The sequence below is a fragment of the Sesamum indicum genome, linkage group LG7 (genome assembly GCF_026168435.1).
Source record: "Sesamum indicum cultivar Baizhima isolate 11 linkage group LG7, ASM2616843v1, whole genome shotgun sequence".
Lineage (NCBI taxonomy): Eukaryota > Viridiplantae > Streptophyta > Magnoliopsida > Lamiales > Pedaliaceae > Sesamum > Sesamum indicum.
In genome coordinates, this window is record NC_142663.1 from 8,166,824 (window position 1) to 8,190,251 (window position 23,428).

Below are 23,428 nucleotides of genomic sequence, written 5' to 3' on the forward strand. Positions count from 1 at the left end.
TTTACCCTCCATTAGTCATTCTGTTTTTTTGTTAATATTAGCAAATTCAGTAAATTTTGAATATGAATATTATAAATAAATAATAAGGATGACCAATCTAACATTTTTTAATATTTGATAACTTTAATAAATTACAAAACTCAACTTAGAATGCAAATGCATAAAGTGTGAAATCCATTAATTTAATTTAAAGTATAAAAAAAAGTAGGTGATTTTTGTAGGCTTAGTGATTATGAACCCAAGAAAGCAGGAGAAGGAAGAAGAATAGTTGAACAGTAATCCCAAAAGTTTATAGTCCTTTAATCAAACTTCTGTCTCAGAGTCATCACTTATCAGGACAAGTCCTTCTTCACACACAACACACACACACACGTCCTCTTCACCCACCAAAACTCTCACAATCTGACGGCCCAGAAATAGTTTCCATCAGTCACATCTGCCCCCCAGTAGCCGTATAAGCCAATCTAACATCTACTGTGGCTCCACGTACCACAACCTCTCCCAACCAACCAATCTATTTTCTACAGACCAACCTCTGTCTCTCTCTCTCTCTCTCTTCGTATTCCCTGGAAAAGGAAAACCCCACCACTTTGTTTGCGCGTTAGTCGCACATATCATCATATCATACTCTTCGAGCAAATGAATGAAGCAAATGAATGATGCCCTTCCCTCGCACTGTTTTTGCTTTCTTTCAAGTCGGCATATACATATATATATGTATTGAACCCATTATTTGGAAAATGGCAATGGTTTCTTGAGATGAATTCATGAGGAAACATGGAAGTGTTACTCAAATAGAGATATATGCAAGAATGCTTTCTTGAGTATCATAATTCTGTTAGTTGGCCACTGGCGATTCATCTCTCTTTCACACACACACACAACACATACTGTTAATTATCAAACCCTAATGGGGTTTGTTTGTGGAGCTGGTGTGGTTCTGAACCAAAGGGTTTCTGGGGTCTCAGAGACTTCTTTACTAAAATGGGTTCGTCTTTGGTTAATAGATCTGACCATTTCTGATGTAGATTGTTAGTTTTAGTTTTATTTCTTACAAAAAAAAAAATTGAACTTTTTCTTCTGTCTATCAAGAAAATTATATGGGCTTTAGAGATCAGAAATACGGGCAAGATAGAGGTAGAGGGAGAGAGCATCAGAGTGACAGAAGAGAGTGAGCACACGCAGGCAATTGTATAAAGAGTATACCTTTGTATATACGTGTGCTCATTTCTCTCTCTGTCACCTTCGCTCACTTCTATCTCTATCTAACCCCCCCTTTCTGGTTATTTACACTGCACTGCACTGCACTTTCTTTATGTGGAAAAAAAGCTGAAAAAGGTAAAGTTGGATGATAGGCCAGAGGCTCAAATTCCGAAAAGATGAGCAAGAATTCAGCAAAGGATGAGAGAAATAAGCAAATATCAAAGAGAGACATGAGATGTCTGAGTATCCACTTTGGATTTGATTCAGCTTATTAGCCAATCAAGCTCATCCACACTGCCACTGACCATGACTATTCCACTGTTCATCACTTACACAGACACACACCAAAAGAAGGCATAAAGCACATGAACAAGATAAGAATCACCCAGACCAATGTTAATCTCTTTCGAATGAGTTTTTGAACCCATTTTTCCTCTGTTCTTGGCATGTCATTTGATGTGATTTTTTGTAATAATTTTACCTTATTTGGCAAGGAAAAAGAATGGCAGTGATAGTGTTATTTATTGGGAAGGAGCTCGTATTCTGAAGCGTCATAGCTTTTGATGCTGCTGTCGGTGAGGATAAAGTGGGTTTGGGAAGGTACGCCTGGTTACTGTTCTGATTTAACGGAAAAACACTTGTGTTTTTTTTAGGCCTTGTTCTAAATAGAATATATCAGGTAAAGACGACTGCCTTTCCCTTTATCACGCCATTCTTTTCCTTTCTGCAACCAAAAATTGCAGTAATTTGCTCAAATTGTCCTCTATTTCAACTTCATCATGTTTCTGTCTGTAATTCAAGATCTTGGCCCTTATTATTTATTCTGATTTTCCAGATTTATTTGTTTCTTTTTTAAGGTGAGAAAGAAGCCGATTTTGTAATCACTGTTAGTTATATTTTATGTGACATTTTTACTTGGCTAAACGCTTGCAGTTTTAGTTTCAGTCTTTCTATTCCATTGAGTGCAAGGAAATAATCGTCTTATGGACACAAATATGGCTGTGGATGCAACTCAAATATGGCAAGATTTTCGTTTCCTTCACTGGGCAGATATGCGAGGGATCATGCCTGTGAATATCAAAGGAAAATTCCATTGTAAAGGTTTGGCATACTGCTATCAATCTTTCAACACTCTCCTGCTGATTTTCTGTGTAATTCTGCAAAAATCCCTTTAATTTTTCTCTATCAATTCTTTCTTCAATTTGTGTAAGCAAGCGCCTGACTGAGATTATTTCTTGGACAGCATTTGTCACTCGTATTAGTTTTGGGGACAACACGTAGCATTAACTCCTTAATTTCCTGAAACTTAATCCCACAGGTACACTTTTTCATCTCATTTTGTCATATACTCACTGTGACTAAACGTTATTTAGAGTATGTTCTTGAAATTTTCTATCCATAAGTGTGTGTTTTCTTTATAAATTCTGGATCTTTGGATGTGTAGTGCTGATACTGTAGTTGTATATATGTGTTTTGCTAGATTTGGAACTTGAATTTCCTTGTTTTTATTAGGAACTAGCCGAAGTAAAAAGTGTTTATTGTGTATGGTTTCACACACCTGTTCTTAGGAGCAAAGAACTAAGAGATCCGCCCCTTGAAAAAAATCTATTAATTACTCAAGGTTGCCAAGATGACAGTTGGACAGCTTAGCTGCCTAATGCTTCTGAAATATGTGCCTTCAGTTAAGATTTTGGGTTGACAATTTTCCTGTGCTTGTATGTCCCCTAGATAGATAATGTTATGAGTTCAATTAATCCATGTACAGATCAATTCAAGAGCCTAACCTTATTTGATTGCCATTGAGGAATATCAAACCCCACGATTCAACTCTTTCTGTCTTGGTTTGCTCACTTTTGCCCAAGACAGTATTGGTTTTCATCTGAGGATGCTCCGTGAACAGTAGCAATTTTCAGGAAGTATGATATATTTTTATGAATTGTGAGTTACTTTGTTAGCAATTAATAAGATACTAGGTTAACCTCTTATTGTTTTTCTTCGAACTTATGACTGATCATTAGAACTTGAGAGACTAAGACTATATCTTGTGAAATTGAGTTTCCTTTATGTATATACTCATCACAAGTTTGAACCAGTTATATGAAATGATTTATTCTTGCACTCATGCCCGATGACTTTTTAGGTTAATAATATAGTTTTAAGTACTCAAATTTGTCCCTTTTTTTTTTTAATTTTTATCTAAAGTTGGTGTTGTTTCAAATGGGGGCTATGATATTGTGAAAGAGGGAATGTGATTTTCGTTTTCTCGTAAAATAGGGAGAGATAGTGTGGAGTAAGACAATAATTGAGTCATGAGGCTTTTGATTCCCACCTCATGTTCTCTACTAGTTTTATTTTCTCTACTATTTAGGGACATGGACAGTAAAGAGTATCGGTTCAATCAGTGCATTTTCAAGAACATGCTAATAAATTATATGCACTTTCTCAAATTTTCTGTCTTTAATGCAATTATTTCAAGAATTGGAGAAATATGATATGAGATTGGATATTTGTATACAAGTATGCAATTGAAATTGTAAAATCATTGCCGTCGCAGTATGGTTTATGAATCGTGAAAAATTGGCACTCTTGAGCTTGTGTGTGCATTTAGGGACTTGTCTTTTTTTAATTTTTACCGGAATATGTCATATATATAGTGCATAATGATTATCTTCAAACTGTTTAAAAGACATTACTGAATCATTCAATCATTTCTATGGACCACAAATGCTTTCCATAAATGTTGGAATAGGAGTGCTTTTGATACAAGTCCTTTGGAGAAAACTGATACTTCTCTTTTCTCCCATTTTTAAGCTCATTTTTCAATTGGATGTCGTTTTGCTTCTATATTCTGTCATAATTTTACACTCTTTCTACACAATATAAATATATAGCAATCCAGGAACCGTCAACAGTAAGCAGATTTCATGTATTACCATGTAATTGGCCTTCTAATCTGTTTACATGTCAATTGGCCTCTATACTATATTTCTGATAGTTGAGATAAATTTTGTTTGCAAAGTGCGACAGATTTATGCATCAGCTTTGGATACCTTAGCATAACAATGGATGCATTTTACAAGAAAAAAAAAGCACTTAAAAATATCTACTTACACTGGTAGAAACATGACATTTTTGTCATGTTTAATTATCGTGACCAATTAAAAGTAAAAAATTGTGGCGAATACTAATCAACCGCAGCCACAGTCATTAGTCATTGTTTTCACCAAACCTATCAAATCATGAGTCATAGTTGAAGACCGTAGCAAATGTTTTGACCTGGTAAAATATTGATAATCCGTGGTTAAAACTTGAGTCGTTGTAGGTTTTGCTTTTGGTTGACAAAAAATGTATTTAATCCCTTTTATGTTGTAGTGATGGTCATGTTTCGTTAGAGTCATTACTTTCTTGATGAGTACTGTGACATCGAACAGAATTATGAAGTGTCTGATAACTCATTCACTTTGCCTAGGCTATGCTATCATGGTCCTAGTATTTCTTCTCTTGGCTTCTCCTCCCAAAACCCTTTTACGTGGTGTTTACTTTGGCTTAATAGGCTGGTTTGGACAATTAATAGAAGCTAATCACATGTTTACTTTCATATAGGTGGCCCTAGCTTAGGCCCAGAGCCGGGCCAATTCACTGTTTTGGTTGCATTAGCCAACCACCAAATGGGATGGATTAATTTATCCAGCCTAATAAGCTCGATCGGATAAAAGGAACCCCTTTCTCCCTAGCCCCATGTTCCCATTTTCTTCTTCACTGCCACCAGTCTTCTCCCTCAGCCTTCACCGCGCCTTCTTCTTCGTTCCCTATCGTCACTCTTCCCTTATCCTCTCCATTCTTCTTCCCATCCCCCTCTCTCCAAGTCTTCATTCCTAAATTGCTAGAACCCTACCTTTTCCCGTCATTTAGGTTTAGTCGCCCCCCCCCCCATCCGTCTTCTTCACTAATCTGCCACCGCTCTCTTGTACTCTTGCGTACTAGAAGAATTATAACTTTTAACTACAGTTACTTGCCATTGTTAATAACAAATAATTGTAGTAAAAAGTTATTGACCATGTTGCTTTGGCCGTTGTTTCTGCGAGGGTGGCTATATCATTTGTGATAACTAAAAATCATGACAAATATTTTGACCGTGACTCTTAGCCATGTCCAATAATTCTTTTATGGTGGAAAAGCTAGTTTTTGTATCTGTTTTATTTAATCATAGTTAATAGTAGTCATTTACCATGATTTTTTTTGTCACAGCCACTAATATTGTAGTCAATACTAATTTTCTTTCTAGTGGCCGCTGGTTGCCACCTCACTCCCCGTTTTTTTCCCTAAACTGCCAAACCCCCCCCCCCCCCCCAATGAGGTTCAACCACCATCCTCCCTCCTTGTGTTCTTCCTTAAACCGCTGTGCACCCCATCCCAACCTCCATCAAGGCTTGCTTTCAACAACCACCATACAATGCAAAAGAGGGTTTTTCAAATTATAGAAGCAAGATTTTTTTCATTTAATAATTTTTGGGAAAATTTCAGCAAGAAATTGTGCACTTTCATTTTATACTATTAATTTATAATTCCCATAAAAACAATCAATTCAAGTAAACTACCTATAATAAATCCCGAGCTTTTTAATCACACATTTTATAAAAGTTTATGCCATCACTCGAATAACCTCTTGATATGATTTTTCATTTAATACGTAAATCAAAATGGTCCTCTTTTAGCTTGACTTCTTGGCGGAGACACTGTTTTATATATATATATATCTCTTGTGTTTGTTAACACTTCTCCCCTTATTTATTTTGATGCTTGTAATCACACAATGAGCGCCAGGTGCCAATCACTAGTAAAATTATAAGAGAGTAATTTTGGTGGTAATTAACAACAAATTTAGCAAGGGATAATAGTTTTAAGTTCTAGGGATTTCAAGATTAACTTTAAAAATAAATATTTCCTTGTCATAATTAGAAAGGGATTATAGTGGTTACTTGGACATGTATATGGCTTTGCTTCCATTGAAAAATTTGGGAGTTAAAAGTTATCATGATAAATTAATAGGTTTATTGGATGACATGGAGTTGCAATTGTTATTGGTGGGGGGATAAGCAAACTTGCGGGAGATTGCAATCTTAGTATGTTAACTTTATGACGTAAATTTTAGTCCCTTTACTGGAAATGGCAATTTTTATCCTTTAACTTAATTTGTGGCAGTTCTAATCCTTTAAGTTTGGTTTGTCGCAAATTAGTCCACCCTATGATTTGTACTTATGCTTTGATGAAAATTATAAGACCAAGATTGCTACTAATAATGTCTAAGGTCCGAAATCCTACTATCATAGAAGATAGAAGACTAAATTAATTGCTACATCCAGAGTTAAAGGACTAGAATTGCAAAGTACCCCTCAAAGATATAGGACCAATTTTTTTAGCATTCATGTTTTTTGAACTATTTTCTTCATCATTATGGTAGATATACTGGTCAGGAGTAATTTGAAATTCTTAGTCCTAAACGCCTTGCTCAGATTTAACACCCCCACCCCGGGGGGGGGGGGTGGGGGTATAATACAAGGCGTTTTCATCTGTAACTTCATGACTGGGGTTTTCTCATTCAAATTTGAGATAGTTATTTTGTAAATCCTATTGAGACTTGAAGGTATCGTCATGGTTTTGTCAAGAGGATCTGATAATTGGCTTAGTTCTAGAAATATTGCAATGAATTTATACCCTGATTGGATTTTTCCTAAGGTTCATTGCTCCAAGTTTATAGAATTCTGACATTTCTGAAGTACAGTTATTCAAGTTGTAAAAAGTGGGAAACACTGGAAGAATGATGATGAATTAGCACTTTGGAATTGTCTAAATAGATATTTATTAATTTGAGGCTAAATAAGGCTGGCCAAATCACATTTTCCTTTTGACTTACTACCTGGTTTTTTGGGGGGAACCTGTGCTGTAACGAAATGGTTGTCTAATGAAAAGGCAGGCGCGTGGTAAAATAACCTTAAGGTGGAAACTATTTACATATTATATAGTATTAGGCGCCAAAAGGAAGCCAAATCTGTGACATCAAAATTTTTTGAATTTTTTCAAAATTGAAATCTATATCCATGTTTTCTTTCTATAATGCCATTCAAATTTTTGATTCCCTGATTTCATGATGTGGTGGGAAAGTCTGCCCGCCTACATTTAGTTTGCTTTACCACGTGTCACGAATTCCTTCCATAAATTAATGTCGCCAGCTTGGCATCATTTTTACTCCGGTGCCAGACCACACCACCACAAACAGGCACACGCACAAGACACTCACACACACATAGAAACTCACATCCAGCAGTAAAAATGCAGCAACAATTGTGATGTTAGAATTCACAGGTTTGCAATGTGTGCATGAGTATCTTATTTTCTTGATTTTTTATTTGTCCAAATCCAGATTATATAATTGTTAGTCCTACCTGGAAAATTCGAGTATCATTCCTTATGCTTCAAATATGAACGTGTCCGATATATCAAATGGATCTTGTGAGTTTATGCCTGTTCACCTTCACATAATTGATGAATTCTTTTCCTTGTTATATATATATGGGGGTGTTTGTGTGTGTGTCTGTAGCCCCAGGTTTAAATGAAATCTAGTCGTTTATTTCTACTCTTATATTTTGTTGATCATTCTGAATAATCGAGTCTAATCGTATATCATGTGTTATATATATATATAAATATATAGCCCCAATGTGGAGTAAGTGATTTGTTGGTCTTTTGTTACTATATTCAGCCTCGTGTATACCATATTCTTTTTTCTTATACCATCTTGAAATATATATATAATATATGTGAGAGCGCACACGTGCATGCATATATAATCATCCAAAAGAATTTACATTATTCAAGTGAACATATCAGAAGCCTAATTTTGCATGGGTTAGAGATTGGAGTTATCTTTCTACTCTATTATGTAGGTACTATCTCATCTTTGAACAATATATATGGCTATTTTGTTGTAAGGATGGAGCACGTTGTGGGTGGTTTACATTGTAAATTAGTCGTGTCAATGCACTTTACAAGCATTTGTGCCTCGACTTTGAACTGTCGTTCCGTTAGCAACCCTTTGAAATTAAGCTCATTCTGATTAAAAAGCACATGTCATAATTGACATCTTAAATTCTGTTATTGGAAAATTGTGAAACTGGGAAAAATTAGTAATTGTTATTAGTTTCCAAAAACATCAGGTAATAATGTGTGCTGTACGAGGTTTTCGTGTATGCTTATGTAAGACCATACTCTTTCTGGCTGTAAAGGGATTAATCAACCCCCTGAAATGAAGTAGTCCCAAGGGAATAGTAATAGGTCAAACTGCCGGCTACAAGAATGAAATGGTCGTCTATCAAATAAATCATTTTCATCTACTAATCAAGGAGTCATAGTGATCCTTCTGTTCAACTAGTTCGAACATTTACGATGACCTGATCATATATAGTATTTTATTTTACTTTGACAATTCATAGTGTTTTAATTTACTTTGACAACATATTCTTATTATTCTTGATTTGCTATTTATGTATTAGCACTATCTCAAAGTCTTATCTTTTCATTTTTTTTCTATTGTTGTGCTAATTTCAAAATAAAGACAGTGTTTATCAACTTGTTGTATATTTTTCTAGACGGTGTCTTTCCTGCACGAATAATGTGAATCCATGATGGCAAGCTTTAGTTCCTCATTATTTCTTTATTCTCCTCAATTGATGAATTGCTGTCGTTGATGAATGCGAGTCTGGTACTTGGATTTGAAAATACTCCGTGAAGTTTGCTAGGTTGAAATAAATTAATACTTAATGGTAGAAGATTTGCAGCACTATCCCGGCTATTATTTAGGTCTTTGCTGCTGGAAATCTATTCTTCTTGCTGATGCCTTAGATGATATTGGCCTAATGTTGGATTACATCGGGTTCGTTAACGATGTTCTAGTTCAATTTCAGCATTTTTTTTAGGTTTTGACAATGTCCAGCAATTGACTAATTCAGTTCTGGATCTAGGGTTCTGGCTTTTCTTTTTTTTTTACATGTTATAAAAGACACTCTTAAGGTGAATTTGTTAAAATCTTGTTTGATTGTCAAATTCAGTAATGCAGAAGAATCATTGTTCGTTTTTATGTTGAACCATCTGTCATTTTATGCTAATGAGAATAAGTTGTTCATTGGTCACATACTTTTAATGAAGAAAGTGCTGTAGAAGAAGCGTTCTTGCCTTTGCTCATAAAGTGTGGAACGCTCGAACAATTAATTCACATGATGATGCACCTAGCCAGTATAGAAGAGATTCTCGGTAGAAGAACTATGACATTTTTCTTCACTAGTTCTCATGGTAAAAACATAAACAATCTTGGAGAATACTAATTAATAATGGCTATGCAATGGCTGGTAACTTTTATTTATGCTGGCATTAGCTTAAACTCATGGTAAATGCTTTGCCTGTGGTGAAAACCGTGACAAATGTTGATCAGTTGTAGTGAAAAATCAAGTTTTCGCATTGATTTTGTATCACCACATTAGATAGTATTCATTTTCCGTAATTTCTTAGCCATACCGATTTATAATATAAGAAAAATTTCTTTTCTTGTATGGAGATCACATATTAGCTTGAAATCATGTTCCCAAGCATGTCGTCATGGTTTTACTTGCACTAATCCTGCAATTTCCTGTGACATCATTAGTTCCTACTTAAGTTTCTGAATTAGCGCATTTTAGTGTTATCAGATTCATCATGGAAGAACCAAGCATATTATCAGGTGCCACAACATATCGGTCAGGTGAAGTTTCGGATTCCAACAGTAGCAGTCACCAATTTCCTCTCAAGCATCCAGCTAACGATTGGAAGGCCTCTTCTTCAAAGTTTAAAGGCGTGGTGAGTCAGCAGAACGGGCACTGGGGCGCACAGATATACGCCAACCATCAAAGAGTTTGGCTCGGCACTTTCAAATCAGAGGTGGAAGCTGCAATGGCGTATGACAGCGCGGCCATAAAGTTACGCAGCGGAGACTCACACCGGAACTTCCCATGGACGGCCGTCACTGTTCATGAACCAAAATTCCAAAGCCAGTTGAGCACAGAAGTGGTCCTCAGCATGATCAAGGATGGCTCGTATGCTGCGAAATTTTCCGATTATCTGAGGGATGAAGTCCAAGAAGGCTGCAAGTTGGCAACTCTGCACGGCGCCAAGGGCGCTAAATGGCGGCAACTTTTCGAGAAAGAGCTCACTCCAAGCGACGTAAGCAAGCTCAACCGGCTCGTCATCCCCAAAAAGTATGCAGTGAAATACTTTCCCCGAGGGGACGGGGGTGGTTCGGATGACGTTGAGCTCACATTTTATGACGTGACAATGAAGCCGTGGAAGTTTCGTTACTGCTACTGGAGAAGTAGCCAGAGTTTTGTGTTCACTAGGGGGTGGAACAGATTTGTGAAAGAGAAAGGGCTAAGACCAAGGGACAGGGTGATATTCTTTGCCTATGAATGCGGTGAAGGATTTGATGAATATCAGAAGCTGTGTATGATTGACGTGGTGTACAACAACGGTGATGTTGTGGAAGGCAACGTCGACGGTAGTGTTGCGTCGCCGTTGAAGATCGGGCAACCTGGATTCGATGGTTGCGACGAAGTTGAAATTGAGGAGAAGATGGATTTTCAGGCTGGTTTTGAGCAAGTTGAGAATGAAAGTGAGGATGAGAACAATGGTGGGGAAGTGATGAAGGACATTGATGTTGGTAGTTCTTCCATTAATGCAGAGAAGAAGGGCCTTAAACTCTTTGGAGTTCAAATTATTTGAGGGTTTTGGTAATATCTTTAGCCATCGACATTTGAGTAGGCGCATCATATCAGCATTTATGCCTCTAATTTCATATTTCTTTTTGCTACCTAAGTTGTGCTTTGATTTTATTGAGATTTCATTTGCTGTTGAGACTAAGTTAAGCTCTGAGCTCCGATTACTGATTACAGCCACATGCATTCGCCAGCGGCTCTCATCGGAAGGTGGGGTTGGTACTAAATGCGTTGAAAAATATAATTTTGGGATCATTTTAAGATTCGCGTTGATATATCAATTTTTGCAAATTAAGGACTTGTTTTGTTGGAATACCTAAAGGAGATAATTGCTCTCTCCTCTTTTGAAATTTGGTGTAATTATACGTGGATCTTTTGAGATTAGAGGCGATAAAAAAATTTTAAAATCATCTGAATCAAATCGAATCGAAAATATTTTTCATGATTTATTTTTTAAATCACAAATTTAAATTTAGAATAAAATTGCACTTTATATCGATTTGGTTTTAATTTAGAGTTTAAAAAAATCACCAGAAATTCAACTGCACTGCTAAATATATTATTATTTTTTAAAATTACATATATAATAGTTTGATAGAATAATTAACTTTTAGTAGAAGAATTTCATACTTGAATTATATAATCCTAAAATCCATATGTTATCAAAACTCCACATCACGAAGCATTTTTGTAAAATTTATATTTGGACTTTGTACAATAAAAAAGAATGTTCGATTCTCTAAGTCCATTTAAATTTTAAACCCATTTGATGATTGTCTCAATTTTTTCATTTATTTTTTTTCCCTGTTTTTTCCCCTCTTTTCCTCTTCTTTCTTATCCTTTTTTTTTTTATTTTGTCTTTCTGCCTTTCATCGTTGTTCTCTCTAAAATCGACCATTGAATTGGATCGAGTATTTCCTTGTTAAATTAATATATATCTTTGTTGGATTAATACATATATATATGATCTTATATTCTAATGTACTTAAAGTTGTGGGAAGTACTGTTGGTTTTTCTTACTTGCTATATAAAAATAGTTGTTTTATTTTTTTATTTTTGTTAGTCTCACGTCTTATTTTTGTTATAAATATTAAAACCGTCCGCAACCGCTCCAAACCATACAAAATTGCATCTTTGATCTTTTGTTCAATATACAACCCACATTACCACTATATTTTCAAATATAAATAAACTAACTCCCTACCTCTCTCAGTTTATACCAGTACACATAGCTTCCACCCCATTTCCATCCCTACGTGTTACTCGAGCCACCACCAGGACCTTCCTCGTCCATATATAACTTCAGCCCTCATACACTTAAACTAAAAGAAGTACATATTTTTTAACCTCTATTCAAACCTATCCAATCCTGAGGACATCTGAATAAATCCATTAGCTTAACCCCCAAACAGAAAGAAGATGCAAACATAACAGGCTTCATTTGTCAAAGGGTATACGGGCTTCAAAGTAATAGGTTATCAAGTTGATGACACAACGACGCAGATTGCTATCTTGCCGAGCCCAATGAGTATCTTATGCTGGAACTGGCAGAGCTTGAAGGAGCTCTAGACAGTTTGAAGACTCGGAAGATAACCCAAGAACATTCTCCCTCCTTGATCTTTTTGAACGAAACGAAATGTCATGCTAGGGTGATTGAAAAGATCAAGATGAAATATGAACATTTGATGTTCCATATGATAGGGACATGATTATGGAAATTGTATTCCCAATTCGAGCAGGGATGAACTCTAGAAAGTCGGGAGGAAGCAGATGATATTTTCTGCAAATTTTTTATTCTCGTTTTTCCGTTCATTTGCATAGCGTTAAGTACAAAACATAATGAAGGATCATTGGACAAGTGCCATTATCTCTATCTTGTCCTAACAACTTTTTGTCCTATCTATTTTATTTTAGTTAGTGATAATAGTTCATAAGCCAAATTGGTTTTGCAGCAACTCTATTGGACTTCCTAAAGTTTGGGCCACTTGACCTATTGGATGCTTCATCTTTTAAGAGGCTGGCATTTGTGGTGAGAGGCCCAACATATGGCCTAAGAAAGTTCGAATCCAGATCTTCATCAAATGGGGGCCCAACGAGGTAGCGTTCCATATCATTGCTCAGCCCATCGACATTGACCTTGTCTTCAACATTGAATTGAGCAAAGGAAGCTGAAAATGCCCTTGGTGGAACCCATGAGTTCTAGACTCTGATTGGCCTCCCCAATGTACTAAGTACTAACACAGAAGATTGAGGAGAAAAAAGTGTACCGGTGGCCCTATGGCCCAAATCCGACCAAGGTAGTGGACTGGAGATGATGGTAGTGTTTGAAAGTTTTCTAAACGACTGTTGAAATTACACAGAGACAGATGAACACCTTAGCTACTGATCTGCAGAATATAGATGCCAAGATTGAAGACAATGATGAGAAAGATGATTGTTGTTTCAGTTTTGATGCAGGATAGCAGAAGTCGTGCTTTCATATAACATTTTCTCTTGGTTACTTACATTTTTGCTGATTCATTTATTAGTTTTTTCTATTGGGCCACCTGTTCAAGTCGGACAGTTATTCTGTTACATTAGTTGAGCTATGATTAACTATGTATTTAGTCTGGGGTTCAAGCTCCAAAACCTGTACAACAGAAAACACTCTGTATTTTTCATCAATGAAGATAGCTTTCAGCCCTAACTCTGTTCTCTGTTCCTTTTTCTTCTCCAGCCTCTGTTCCATTGTAGAATCCATCATGGTATCAGAGCCTTCCTCGTGAAGGTCTCTGGATACGCACATTGTGTAGTGTTTACGGATTGGCATCAGGAAAAACAGACGCGGTGCTACAGAAATGGCGCAGAATCCTGTTGACGTAACTCAAGACGAGAAGGATGTGTTATTTATTCACCCATCCGAGCACTCTAATCTTGCACTGACCTCTTCAACATTGGACGGCACAAATTTTCTGATTTGGTGACGAGCAATATATGTTTCTCTCGGCACAAAAATGAAGCTTGGTTTCATAGATGGAAGCTTCCCTCAGCTGGCACCAGGTTCGCCAATTTTTGAATAGTGGCGGCGAGTTGATTTGATGGTTACTGCGTGGATCTGGAACTCTATGTCGAAGGACATCGTCGAATCGTTTATGTACTGTGGAGACTGAAGAGAGCTCTCGCTTGCAATTTATGACAGATATGGTCGCAGTAACGGATCGATGACTTATCAGTTGCAGAGAGAAATTGGTTCTGTTTCGCAGCAAGAGTTGACACTTACTGCCTATCTCACAAAAGTAACTAAACTTTGGAACGAGCTAAATTGTCTGGCACCGACTCCTAAATGCAAGTGGGAAGGATGTACTTGCGGCATTAACAAAGTTATAGAAGATCTTAATTCGAGGAATCAACTAATGCAATTCCTCATGGGCCTTCATGAGAACTTTAACAACGAACGCAGTCAAGTTCTTATGCTTGATCCACCACCAAGCATTGGAAGAGCTTTTTCTATGATTTATAAGTTGAACAACAGAGGCTGATACAAATGGATATAGAGGCTACTTCCAATAATTTGACTTGTCAATTCGCCTTGAAAGAGAATAGGAGAGAAGGCGACAAAGCTTTGCAAAGGAAGAAATTTATGTTTGATAAGCGAAAGTCGATTTGTTCTCACTGCAAGAAACAAGAACACACTCAAGAGACTTGTTTTCAGTTGCATGGGGTATCAGATTGGTACAAATCGATGACTGATCGAAGACAAAAAGGAAGGAAATTTGTTGCGAGTGTTGATGCTAATATTGATAAACTGCAGCAAATATTACCACATAATGCTACACACATAATGGTTGAATTGCTGAAGCTATTGCAGAAGAATACTATCACTTCACACCCAATCACAAGTTCTGCAAATCTTGCACATTATGACGAAGAATTTGCAGGTAATATTATTAAACCACCTATCATTGACTTGAACAGGTGGCCCAATAGAAAAACTAATAAATGAATTAGAAAAAATGTAAGTAACCAAGAGAAAACGTTATATGAAAGCACGACTTCTGCTATCCTACATCAAAACTGAAATAGCAATCATCTTTCTCATCAGTGTCTTCAACCTTGGCATCTATATTCTGCATATCAATAACTAAGGTTTTCATTTGTGTTTGTATAATTTCAACATCCCCCCCACAAGTGGGAGGTGGGTGCAAGACAACCAACCTCAACTTGCCCACTAATGTAGCAAAACTCTTGAACCCAAGCCCTTGGTAAACAAATCCGCAAGCTGGAGGGAGCTGCGAACATGCGAGGGAGCAATAAAACCATCTTTGTAGGCATTCCTCACCACACGACAATCAATTTCTATATGATTATTGCATTCGTGGAAGACCCGATTTGCCATAATATGTAAAGCAACTTGGTTATCGCAGAAAAGATGAATGGGAACCGAGCTAGAAATACCAAAATCGGACAATAAAAACGACCACCAATGTAATTCACATACAGTCGCAGCCATGCTCCGGTACTCTACCTCAGCAATAGAGCGAGAGACAGTCGATTATTTCTTTGTTTTCCAAGAAATCAAGGCATCACCGAGAAATATACAAAAATCGGTGAGAGAACACCGGGAATCCATGCAAGATACCCAATCGGCATCGCAATATGCTACCAGCTCAAACGTTGAATGTGAAGGAAGAAACAGACCCTTTGAAGGAGCACCTTTGAGATATCTGACAACGTGTAGAGCTGCTTTCCAATGCTTATCACATGGGCGAGTGAGGTACTGACTAAGCTGCTGAACCGAGTAAGAAATATCCAGACGAGTGAAAACAAGATACAAAAGCCTCCCAACCAATCTTCTGAAATGAATGTGATCAGGAAGTAAAGCACCACTATCTTCACCAAGTTTGAGGCCTAAAGGGAAAAGGGTGGAGACAGACTTGGCGCCCACCAAACTAGTATCGCGAACAATATCGTGAATATATTTGGGCTGCGCCACAAAGATACCTTCATAATTACGCCCAATTTCCAACCAAGAAAATACCGTGCCTCGCCGAGATCTTTGATTGTGAATAAGGAATGAAGGTACTGTTTAACAGATTGAATGTGCTGCAGAAAAGCGGTTGTAACCAAAATGTCGTTAATATATACGAGGAGGGCCAACAGATCACCATCAACGTCTTTCATGAACAAACAATGGTCATGACCAGATTGTTTAAACCTAAAATCTATGAGCTTGGCAGTGAGCTCCACATTCCACTGGCGAGAAGCCTGTTTTAACCCATAAATGAAACGTTGTAAGTTGCAAACAAGATCCGGTTGAACTGGATATCCCTCCGGCAGCACCATGTATAAATCCTCGTCTAAATAGCTGTACAAAAGGGCGTTGTTCACGTCCATTTGATGCAAAGGCCACCCACGCGCAGCAACCAAACTGAGGAACAAACGAACTGTAACTGGCTTAGCAACAAGGGAAAAGTTGTCTGTGTAATCAACCCCTACAATCTGGTTGAATCCCTTAGCCACAAGACGAGTTTTGCACCGTTCTACCGATCTATCAGCTTGGAGTTTTGTCTTGAAAATCCATTTACACCCAATGGATATTTTACCAACCGGCAAAGGAGTCATCCGCCATGTATGATTCTGCTCCAAGCCGTTAATTCAGCCCCCATAGCTTCTCGCCATTCCTTATGTTGAACCGTCTCCAAGTACGACCTGGGCTCCTGCAAAATCGACAAAAAGGCCACTAAAGAAAAGTACGCAGCAATAGAAGGATACAACAAATTAGACTCAGAGACATTGGACACAAAATCATTAAGCCAAACTGGCCTAGAAGTCCATCTACTAGAGCATCTGAGAATGGATGAAGTAGGCACAGGAGGAGAAGTAGCTTGAGGCGAAGGAGTATTTGTGTGAGATGGAACTCGGACAATGGAGGAATCCGAATGCACAGGCACTGTAGGTAAAGGAATTGGAGGAATAGAAGAGGATGAAACATGGGCAAAAGGGAAGTGATGTTCATAGAAGTGAACATCCCTTGAAAAAAAAAATCGAACCTGTTTCTAAACCAAACAACTTGTACGCCTTTTGATGCATAGAATAGCCGATCAAGACACATTTTAAGGCTCTAGAACAGAACTTAGACCTGTGGGGATTCAAATTAGTAGCATAGCATAAACATCCGAATGTCCTTAGATGATAATATTGAGGCGAATGGCCATGAAGTAACTCATAAGGGGTTAACCAATGCAATGATTTATTAGGAGTTCTATTGATCAAATAGGTAGCGGTAAGAATTGCATCTCCCCAGAAACGAATGGACAAAGACGCTTGAAACAACAAAGCCCGAGCTACATCTAGCAAATGCCTATGTTTCTTTCAATGCGGTTATTTTGTTGAAGGGTATGAGTGCATGAAGGTTGATGCACAATACCTAGAATGGAACAGAGTGTATTGCGCTCACGGTTAAGGAACTCTGAATCGTTTTCAGATCTTAAAGTTTTAATCTTAAGGTTGAACTGATTTTGAACTAAGGAACAAAATTGTTTGAGGGTGGTAGGAACTTGAGATTTTTGCTTTATAATGAAGGTCCACAAACATTTGGAGTAATCATCTAACAAAGTCAGTACGTATGAACCCCCACAAAGGTTTGGAGCAGTGTAAAGACCCCATAGATCCATGTGCACAAGTGCAAAGGGTGCAACCGCACGAGAAGAGCTATGAATAAAGGGAAGTCGAGCCTGTTGGGCCTTATGGCAGATCTCACAAAGTGTATTGAGGTAATCATTTTTTGCACTCAATGGATGATATTTTCTTTATAGTTTGCAATAGAAGGATGACCCAAAAGATTGTGCCACATATTTGGAGTACAAGGGCAGAACTAAAACAGATTACATCATGGACAGAAGAGCAAAGAATAGGACTTGGTCTGTAAACATATAAACTTTTGGAAAGCACTCCTACAACCAGTTCTTCTTCAGTGTCCTTGTCCTGCAAAACACATCTTTCCTTAGTGAACAAAAAATGACAGACCCCACGACAACACAACTGACTAACTGAGATTAAATTCACAGAAAATTGAGGAATGAAGAAGACATTTTCTAAAATGACTGAATCAGTTAATCTGATGACTCCTATGTACTTCACTGGTATTCTTAAATCATCAGGTAAGTGTATGTAAAGAGGGGTGGAAGGAGCAACATATGAATGGAATAAATTGATGTTGGAACAAACATGGTTAGTGGCCGCCAGTGTTGATAATCCAACAGTTCAAGTCAGACGGTTATTCTATTACATTAGTTGAGCTATGATTAACCATGTATTTAGTCTGGGGTTCAAGCTCCAAAACCTGTACAACAGAAAACACTCTGTATTTTTCATTAATGAAGATAGCTTTCAGCCCCAACTCTATTCTCTGTTCCTTTTTCTTCTCCAGCCTCTGTTCCATTGTAGAATCCAACAACGACCGCTTGAGTAGAGATGCAAGGAAAATCAGGTGAATGTGTGAACTCTAAAAGGAAGGAAAGCTCGTGAGCAACCTGTTTGATGCGGCAGCGAACACGGAAAGGCCCAAGATATCATTTTCCGAAATTCTGAGAGGGAAGTAGAGCCACAAAGAGTAGTCGGTATGGCTTCAAGTTAAGGTAAACCTCGTCACCTCCCTCAAAAGAATGATTGTGAGGATGTGGATTGGCTTGTTGTTCAATAGGGTGGCAGTCACGAAGGAAATGGTGTCGAAGTAGCTAGAAAATGGGGTGGCGTTGGCAGAAGAATCGACAAGAGATGCCTCAGTTGAGGAGCCCGTGATGTAGTCCGAGATTGACGACGGAGAGCGGCCGTATAGAGCCCGAACGAGAGACACTCCGGTGGATGAAGAAAAGGAAGAGTTGTACCTCAATGCAGCTAGGGTCAAGTAGTGCGACCATATGTGTGGTGCATCGCTGGCACGTTGGATTGACAATTGGGTCGCGAGGAGACAACAGGACTCCCCCAAAAATTGGTTAATGAATACCCTACCCGGATCGCAGATAATGCTACTTGGAGATCCCTATAAATTTATAATTGCACCAAAGAGAAGCAAGGAACAATGACAAGGAGGAATGGAACCCAAGAAGTGCAAGGTCAGAAACTTCATGAGCCCAACAACCCGTGGATGGATAGGGGCTGCCAAGTAGCTATCTCCTTTTGGGAATCCAGCCACAGACTAGATAGAAAACGAGCCAAGATTACTATAGCGTCGGGGCTGGAACTATTAAAGAATTGTTGCTGCATTTTCAGGGGTTTTTAGGAACGGACTCAGCAAATAAAAGGGTATCCAGAGAGGGTCGGGTAGGATAAGAAGAAGAGGGTATTGCGTGAGGTGAAAGAAAAATGATGGGGAGTTGGTGTCGCAGGTTGGAAATCGCAGCGACCATGGATTCATGGCAAGAATCCATTGTCGAACAGAGATCTTGCACAGCCGCTACAAGCGACACGACGGAAGCCTGAAGGAGCTGAAAATTAGAATTGGAGCATTGAGCACGAAGTTGCATGGTGAAAGAGGAGAGGACGAGATAGAATCACCAAATGATACGAACATGATTATGGAAATTGTATTCCCAATTCGAGCAGGGACGAGCTGTAAAAAGTTAGGAGGAAGAAGATGATCATAATGTTTGGATTCATTTTCTGAGTGTTTTGTGAAGATAGAGAGAGAAAAACAAAGATAAATAAGTGTGTGTTAGAGATAGTATGTATGTTTGGATTTATTTTTTTAAGATAATTTAAAATAAGTATTGTATGTTTAATGTTGTGTTTTGGGAGACAAAAATTACTATTCATTGTCAATTCATAGTCAAATCATGTCTTTTTTATATATATTTATGTATATATATGTGTATATATATACGTATGTATTTATGCTAAAACAGTTTAAAACACCTAGATAAGGTGTTTTTGAATGATGGCAAACATTGTGTATGTTTTGACTCGTCCCGAAGATAACTTGAAAATAAAAACAAACATAGCGGATATTTTCTGCATATTTTTGTGCTCCTCTTTTCATTCCTTTGCATAACGTTATACAAAACATAATTTAGGATTTTTGGACAAGTATCACTATCTCTCTCTTGTCCTAACAATTTTTGTCCTATTTGTTTTATTTTAATTAGTGATGATAGTCCATAAAACAAATTAATTTTACACTAACTCTATTGGACTTCCTAACGTTTAGGACACTCCTCCTATATTGGATGTTTCATCTTTATAGAGGCCCGCATTTGCGGCGAGAGGCCCAACAGACGGCCTAAGCGTGCGAGTCTAATTCTTGAATCCGAGGGACCAGCCCGTATCAGCAGTTGATTGTGTTGGTAGAAGTGGTTCCATCACTATGGGACAATAGTGTCATGGTGATGGTGCAAAGCTTGTCAAGAAACCATATCAATGCTACAGTTCAGATATCTCAAAAGTCAAAATAGATCATAGTGGTGTTTTACTGGGGTATATAGAGAATTGACCTTGGGTTAGAGGCACTTGTTTTAGTGTCTGATAATTAGTTAGGCTTTGAATTGTGTGAGGGTATTCCAATGAGATTTGCAGTCATTAAGACAATAAGTTCCATGTCCTGCAATAGAGAAAATAATACTTTTTATTCCATAACTTTGAATGTTTACACTTTTAATTTTATTAATTACGGAATTCTCACTTTTGATTGTATTAATTATGGAATTCTCACTTTTGATTGCATAATTTTCAAAAATTAAGATAGCATTTTTCGTCCTATCCTTTTTGTTAGATTTTATAATGGACCATTAAGTGAGTACCAAGTTTGAAAACTTAACGACCATATGGCATTTTTGTTAAATATCTAACAAAAAGATGTATAGACCAAAAAATACTACTTTTTTTAAAGTTATGAGATAAGTGAAAATTCTATAACTAATAAGATCAAAAGTATAAAAACTGTAAATTATAATTGAAAAAATGCTATTTTCTAAGTGGCAATATCCTCACATGCAAAAAGCATGCAAATTCGCGTACAAAATATTGTTTTCCCTACATATCTATACTATATATAAAAAAAAAAAAAAGAAAAAAAAAGCCCTTCATACTCACAATTAACGGTTAATGATACCGTCGCATCAATTTTTTGTAAAGCCAAAAATATCCTTCAACTAACAATATAACTAATTTATTCAATTTTTTAAATCTTATATTAACTAATTGCAATAATCAGAACCTTAGACTAATTAAATTTCCAATAATATTATAATTGAAAATTTCAATATCAATAATCACGACCTTAGACTAATTAAAATTTTTAATAATAATATTATTTACATAACTATATAAATAATCACAACCTTAGATTAATTAAATTTTCAATATTAATATTATTTAAATAACAATATCAATAATCACCACCTTAGACTAATTAAAATTTTTAACAATAATATTATTTACATAACAATATCAATAATCATAACCTTAGACTAACTAAAATTTCCAATAATATTATTATCTACATAACTATATCAATAATCACAATTGTATGCTAATATTTTCAATAATGTCAACAATAACAGTATTAGGGTAATATTTCAAATAAAATACAATTACACAATCATTACAATGACCACAAAATGAGGATAATATTTTTTAATAATTAATAATAATTTAAAATATATATAATTCCTTTGTAACCAAGTACAAATAGATCACGTATGCCTTTAAATTTCTTTAGTCCATCAAGTGAATTTTGCCAGTAAAACTAATTAGATTTATCCATCTTCATCTATCAACAAAAGATAATGTTGATAGAAAATAATGGATAAACTTAAGTAGTACTATAACAAAAGGTTCAGGTGATAGGCTAAAGAAGCTTAAAACAATGCTTAAGCCGTTTATATATGTGCACAAGGGAACTATAATCATAACTTCATGATGATATTTTCAATGTGTAAGAATTAGTATATTCATTTTTATTTACATATTAATGTCAATAATCGCAAAATTTAGGCTAAAACTTCTCAATAATTTATATAGATAATGTCTAGTGGTACACCTCCTGTACCACGTGGTTGTGGTCGTGGCTGCGGTCGTGCCCGCCGCTTACAGTAGCGCTGTCTGATGCTTCCCAAGTTGGGGAAGCAGTCCTTCGACCACCTCCACCACCTGACACTACCAGACCGATCAGCCCTGCAGACTCCAGATGATGCTAGACCATTTGGAGCTGCATCGGAAGCTGAGGAGGCCATACAACAATCTGCCACACTAGCAACTGCTCCACCACCACCACCACCACCACCAACAGTCCCCCACCATTAGCGCGCTAGTACATCTGTCTCGATGACGCGAGGTAAATTTATTTATGAATTTTTTTTAGTATTATTTTATCTTGAAGATATCTAATTAACATGTCCATTTAAGTCTGACCGTTGCTTCCACAAGCGTATCAATATGGTGGTACGGGGACACTTTCCCCACCCGTAGCTATGTCTGAGGCAGGTGCAACCAGAGCACTAACATTTATGCTTGAAGAGAATGAAGGTTTTGCACTTTAAATTAGTTTGGTATTATCTAATAATCTAAATTGTTTAATGAATTTTACTAAAGTTTTGTTTAATTTTATTACTGTAGATGACCTATTGGTGGGACTGTGACGACAAATCCATGTCCTGGGTCTTCAACATGTGGACTGGAAAGTACATCCGAAAGACATTCTCCGTCCCTGGTCAAGCCACTTTGGCTGATTAATGAGGTTTGGCTCCAGCTCCAGTCATACTGGACCAGCAAAGACTTCCAGCAGAACATTTGGGGACCTTCCTCTGTTAGCATGCACAAAAGGAGGTTGGTAAGTAATCACATTATTTTTTTAAGGTTTATTATTATCTTATATATAAGATGCTAACTATTTAATTCTTCTACAGGATGCAGAGCTTGGTCGGCCTCCCAAGCAGATGGAATTATTTGAGAGATGCTACAGAAAAAGGAGGACAACGGCTGGTGTAGGTTGAGGGCGGTTGAGGTGGCAGTAAGTATCTTATTAATATTATTTTATTAAAAAAATATTTTTTAGTTTAAAGTACAAATAATTTTATTTGTTTTGCAGGAGACGTTCCAGAAGCTGATGGAGGATCGTCAGCCTCGGCCCACAGTCGAGGACCACGATGCCCCGACCAAATCGGAGGCTTCGATCGCAATGACGGAGCAACAGATGTGGCTGACTGCAGCCAGAGACAAGAGTTCGAGTATCGGCTTAGTCCTGAGGCCCACGTCTCCAGCCGAACTTTACATCATTATAGCCACAACCAAAACTAGCTATGGAGGACCGCATGAACAAGCTCGAAACGATGATGGCCATGATGAGGGAGATGCGGGTTGCCTCCTCGACTGCGGGATAGTCACAACCGACCGTCTACAATAGTGCCTCAGTATCGCTTCCGACAGACCTCCTTGGACCCAAACTAGGATGATAT

At 37.3% G+C, this 23,428-nt stretch overlaps 1 protein-coding gene across 7 annotated transcripts; it reads left to right on the plus strand.

The window, feature by feature from the left end:
- The first annotated feature begins 516 nt into the window (after positions 1-516).
- LOC105166361 (AP2/ERF and B3 domain-containing transcription factor At1g50680) lies at positions 517-11,145 on the plus strand. 7 transcript variants are annotated; one of them, XM_088882701.1, is made up of 4 exons: positions 517-1,803; positions 2,137-2,354; positions 2,447-2,521; positions 9,933-11,145. In XM_088882701.1, exon 4 carries the CDS (start codon positions 9,949-9,951, stop codon positions 11,005-11,007), a length of 1,059 nt encoding a protein of 352 aa, XP_088738827.1. In that variant the 5' UTR covers positions 517-1,803; positions 2,137-2,354; positions 2,447-2,521; positions 9,933-9,948; the 3' UTR covers positions 11,008-11,145. The 7 variants fall into 7 exon arrangements, with proteins under 7 accessions (XP_088738827.1, XP_020550903.1, XP_020550904.1 ...); XM_020695244.2 differs by having other exon boundaries at positions 518-1,803; positions 2,137-2,304; XM_020695245.2 differs by having other exon boundaries at positions 520-1,803; positions 9,942-11,145.
- Positions 11,146-23,428: the final 12,283 nt, after the last annotated feature.

Bases quoted from the DNA above. Each gene is read 5' to 3' on its own strand.
- LOC105166361 (XM_088882701.1), top strand. From the start codon at position 9,949: ATGGAAGAACCAAGCATATTATCAGGTGCCACAACATATCGGTCAGGT.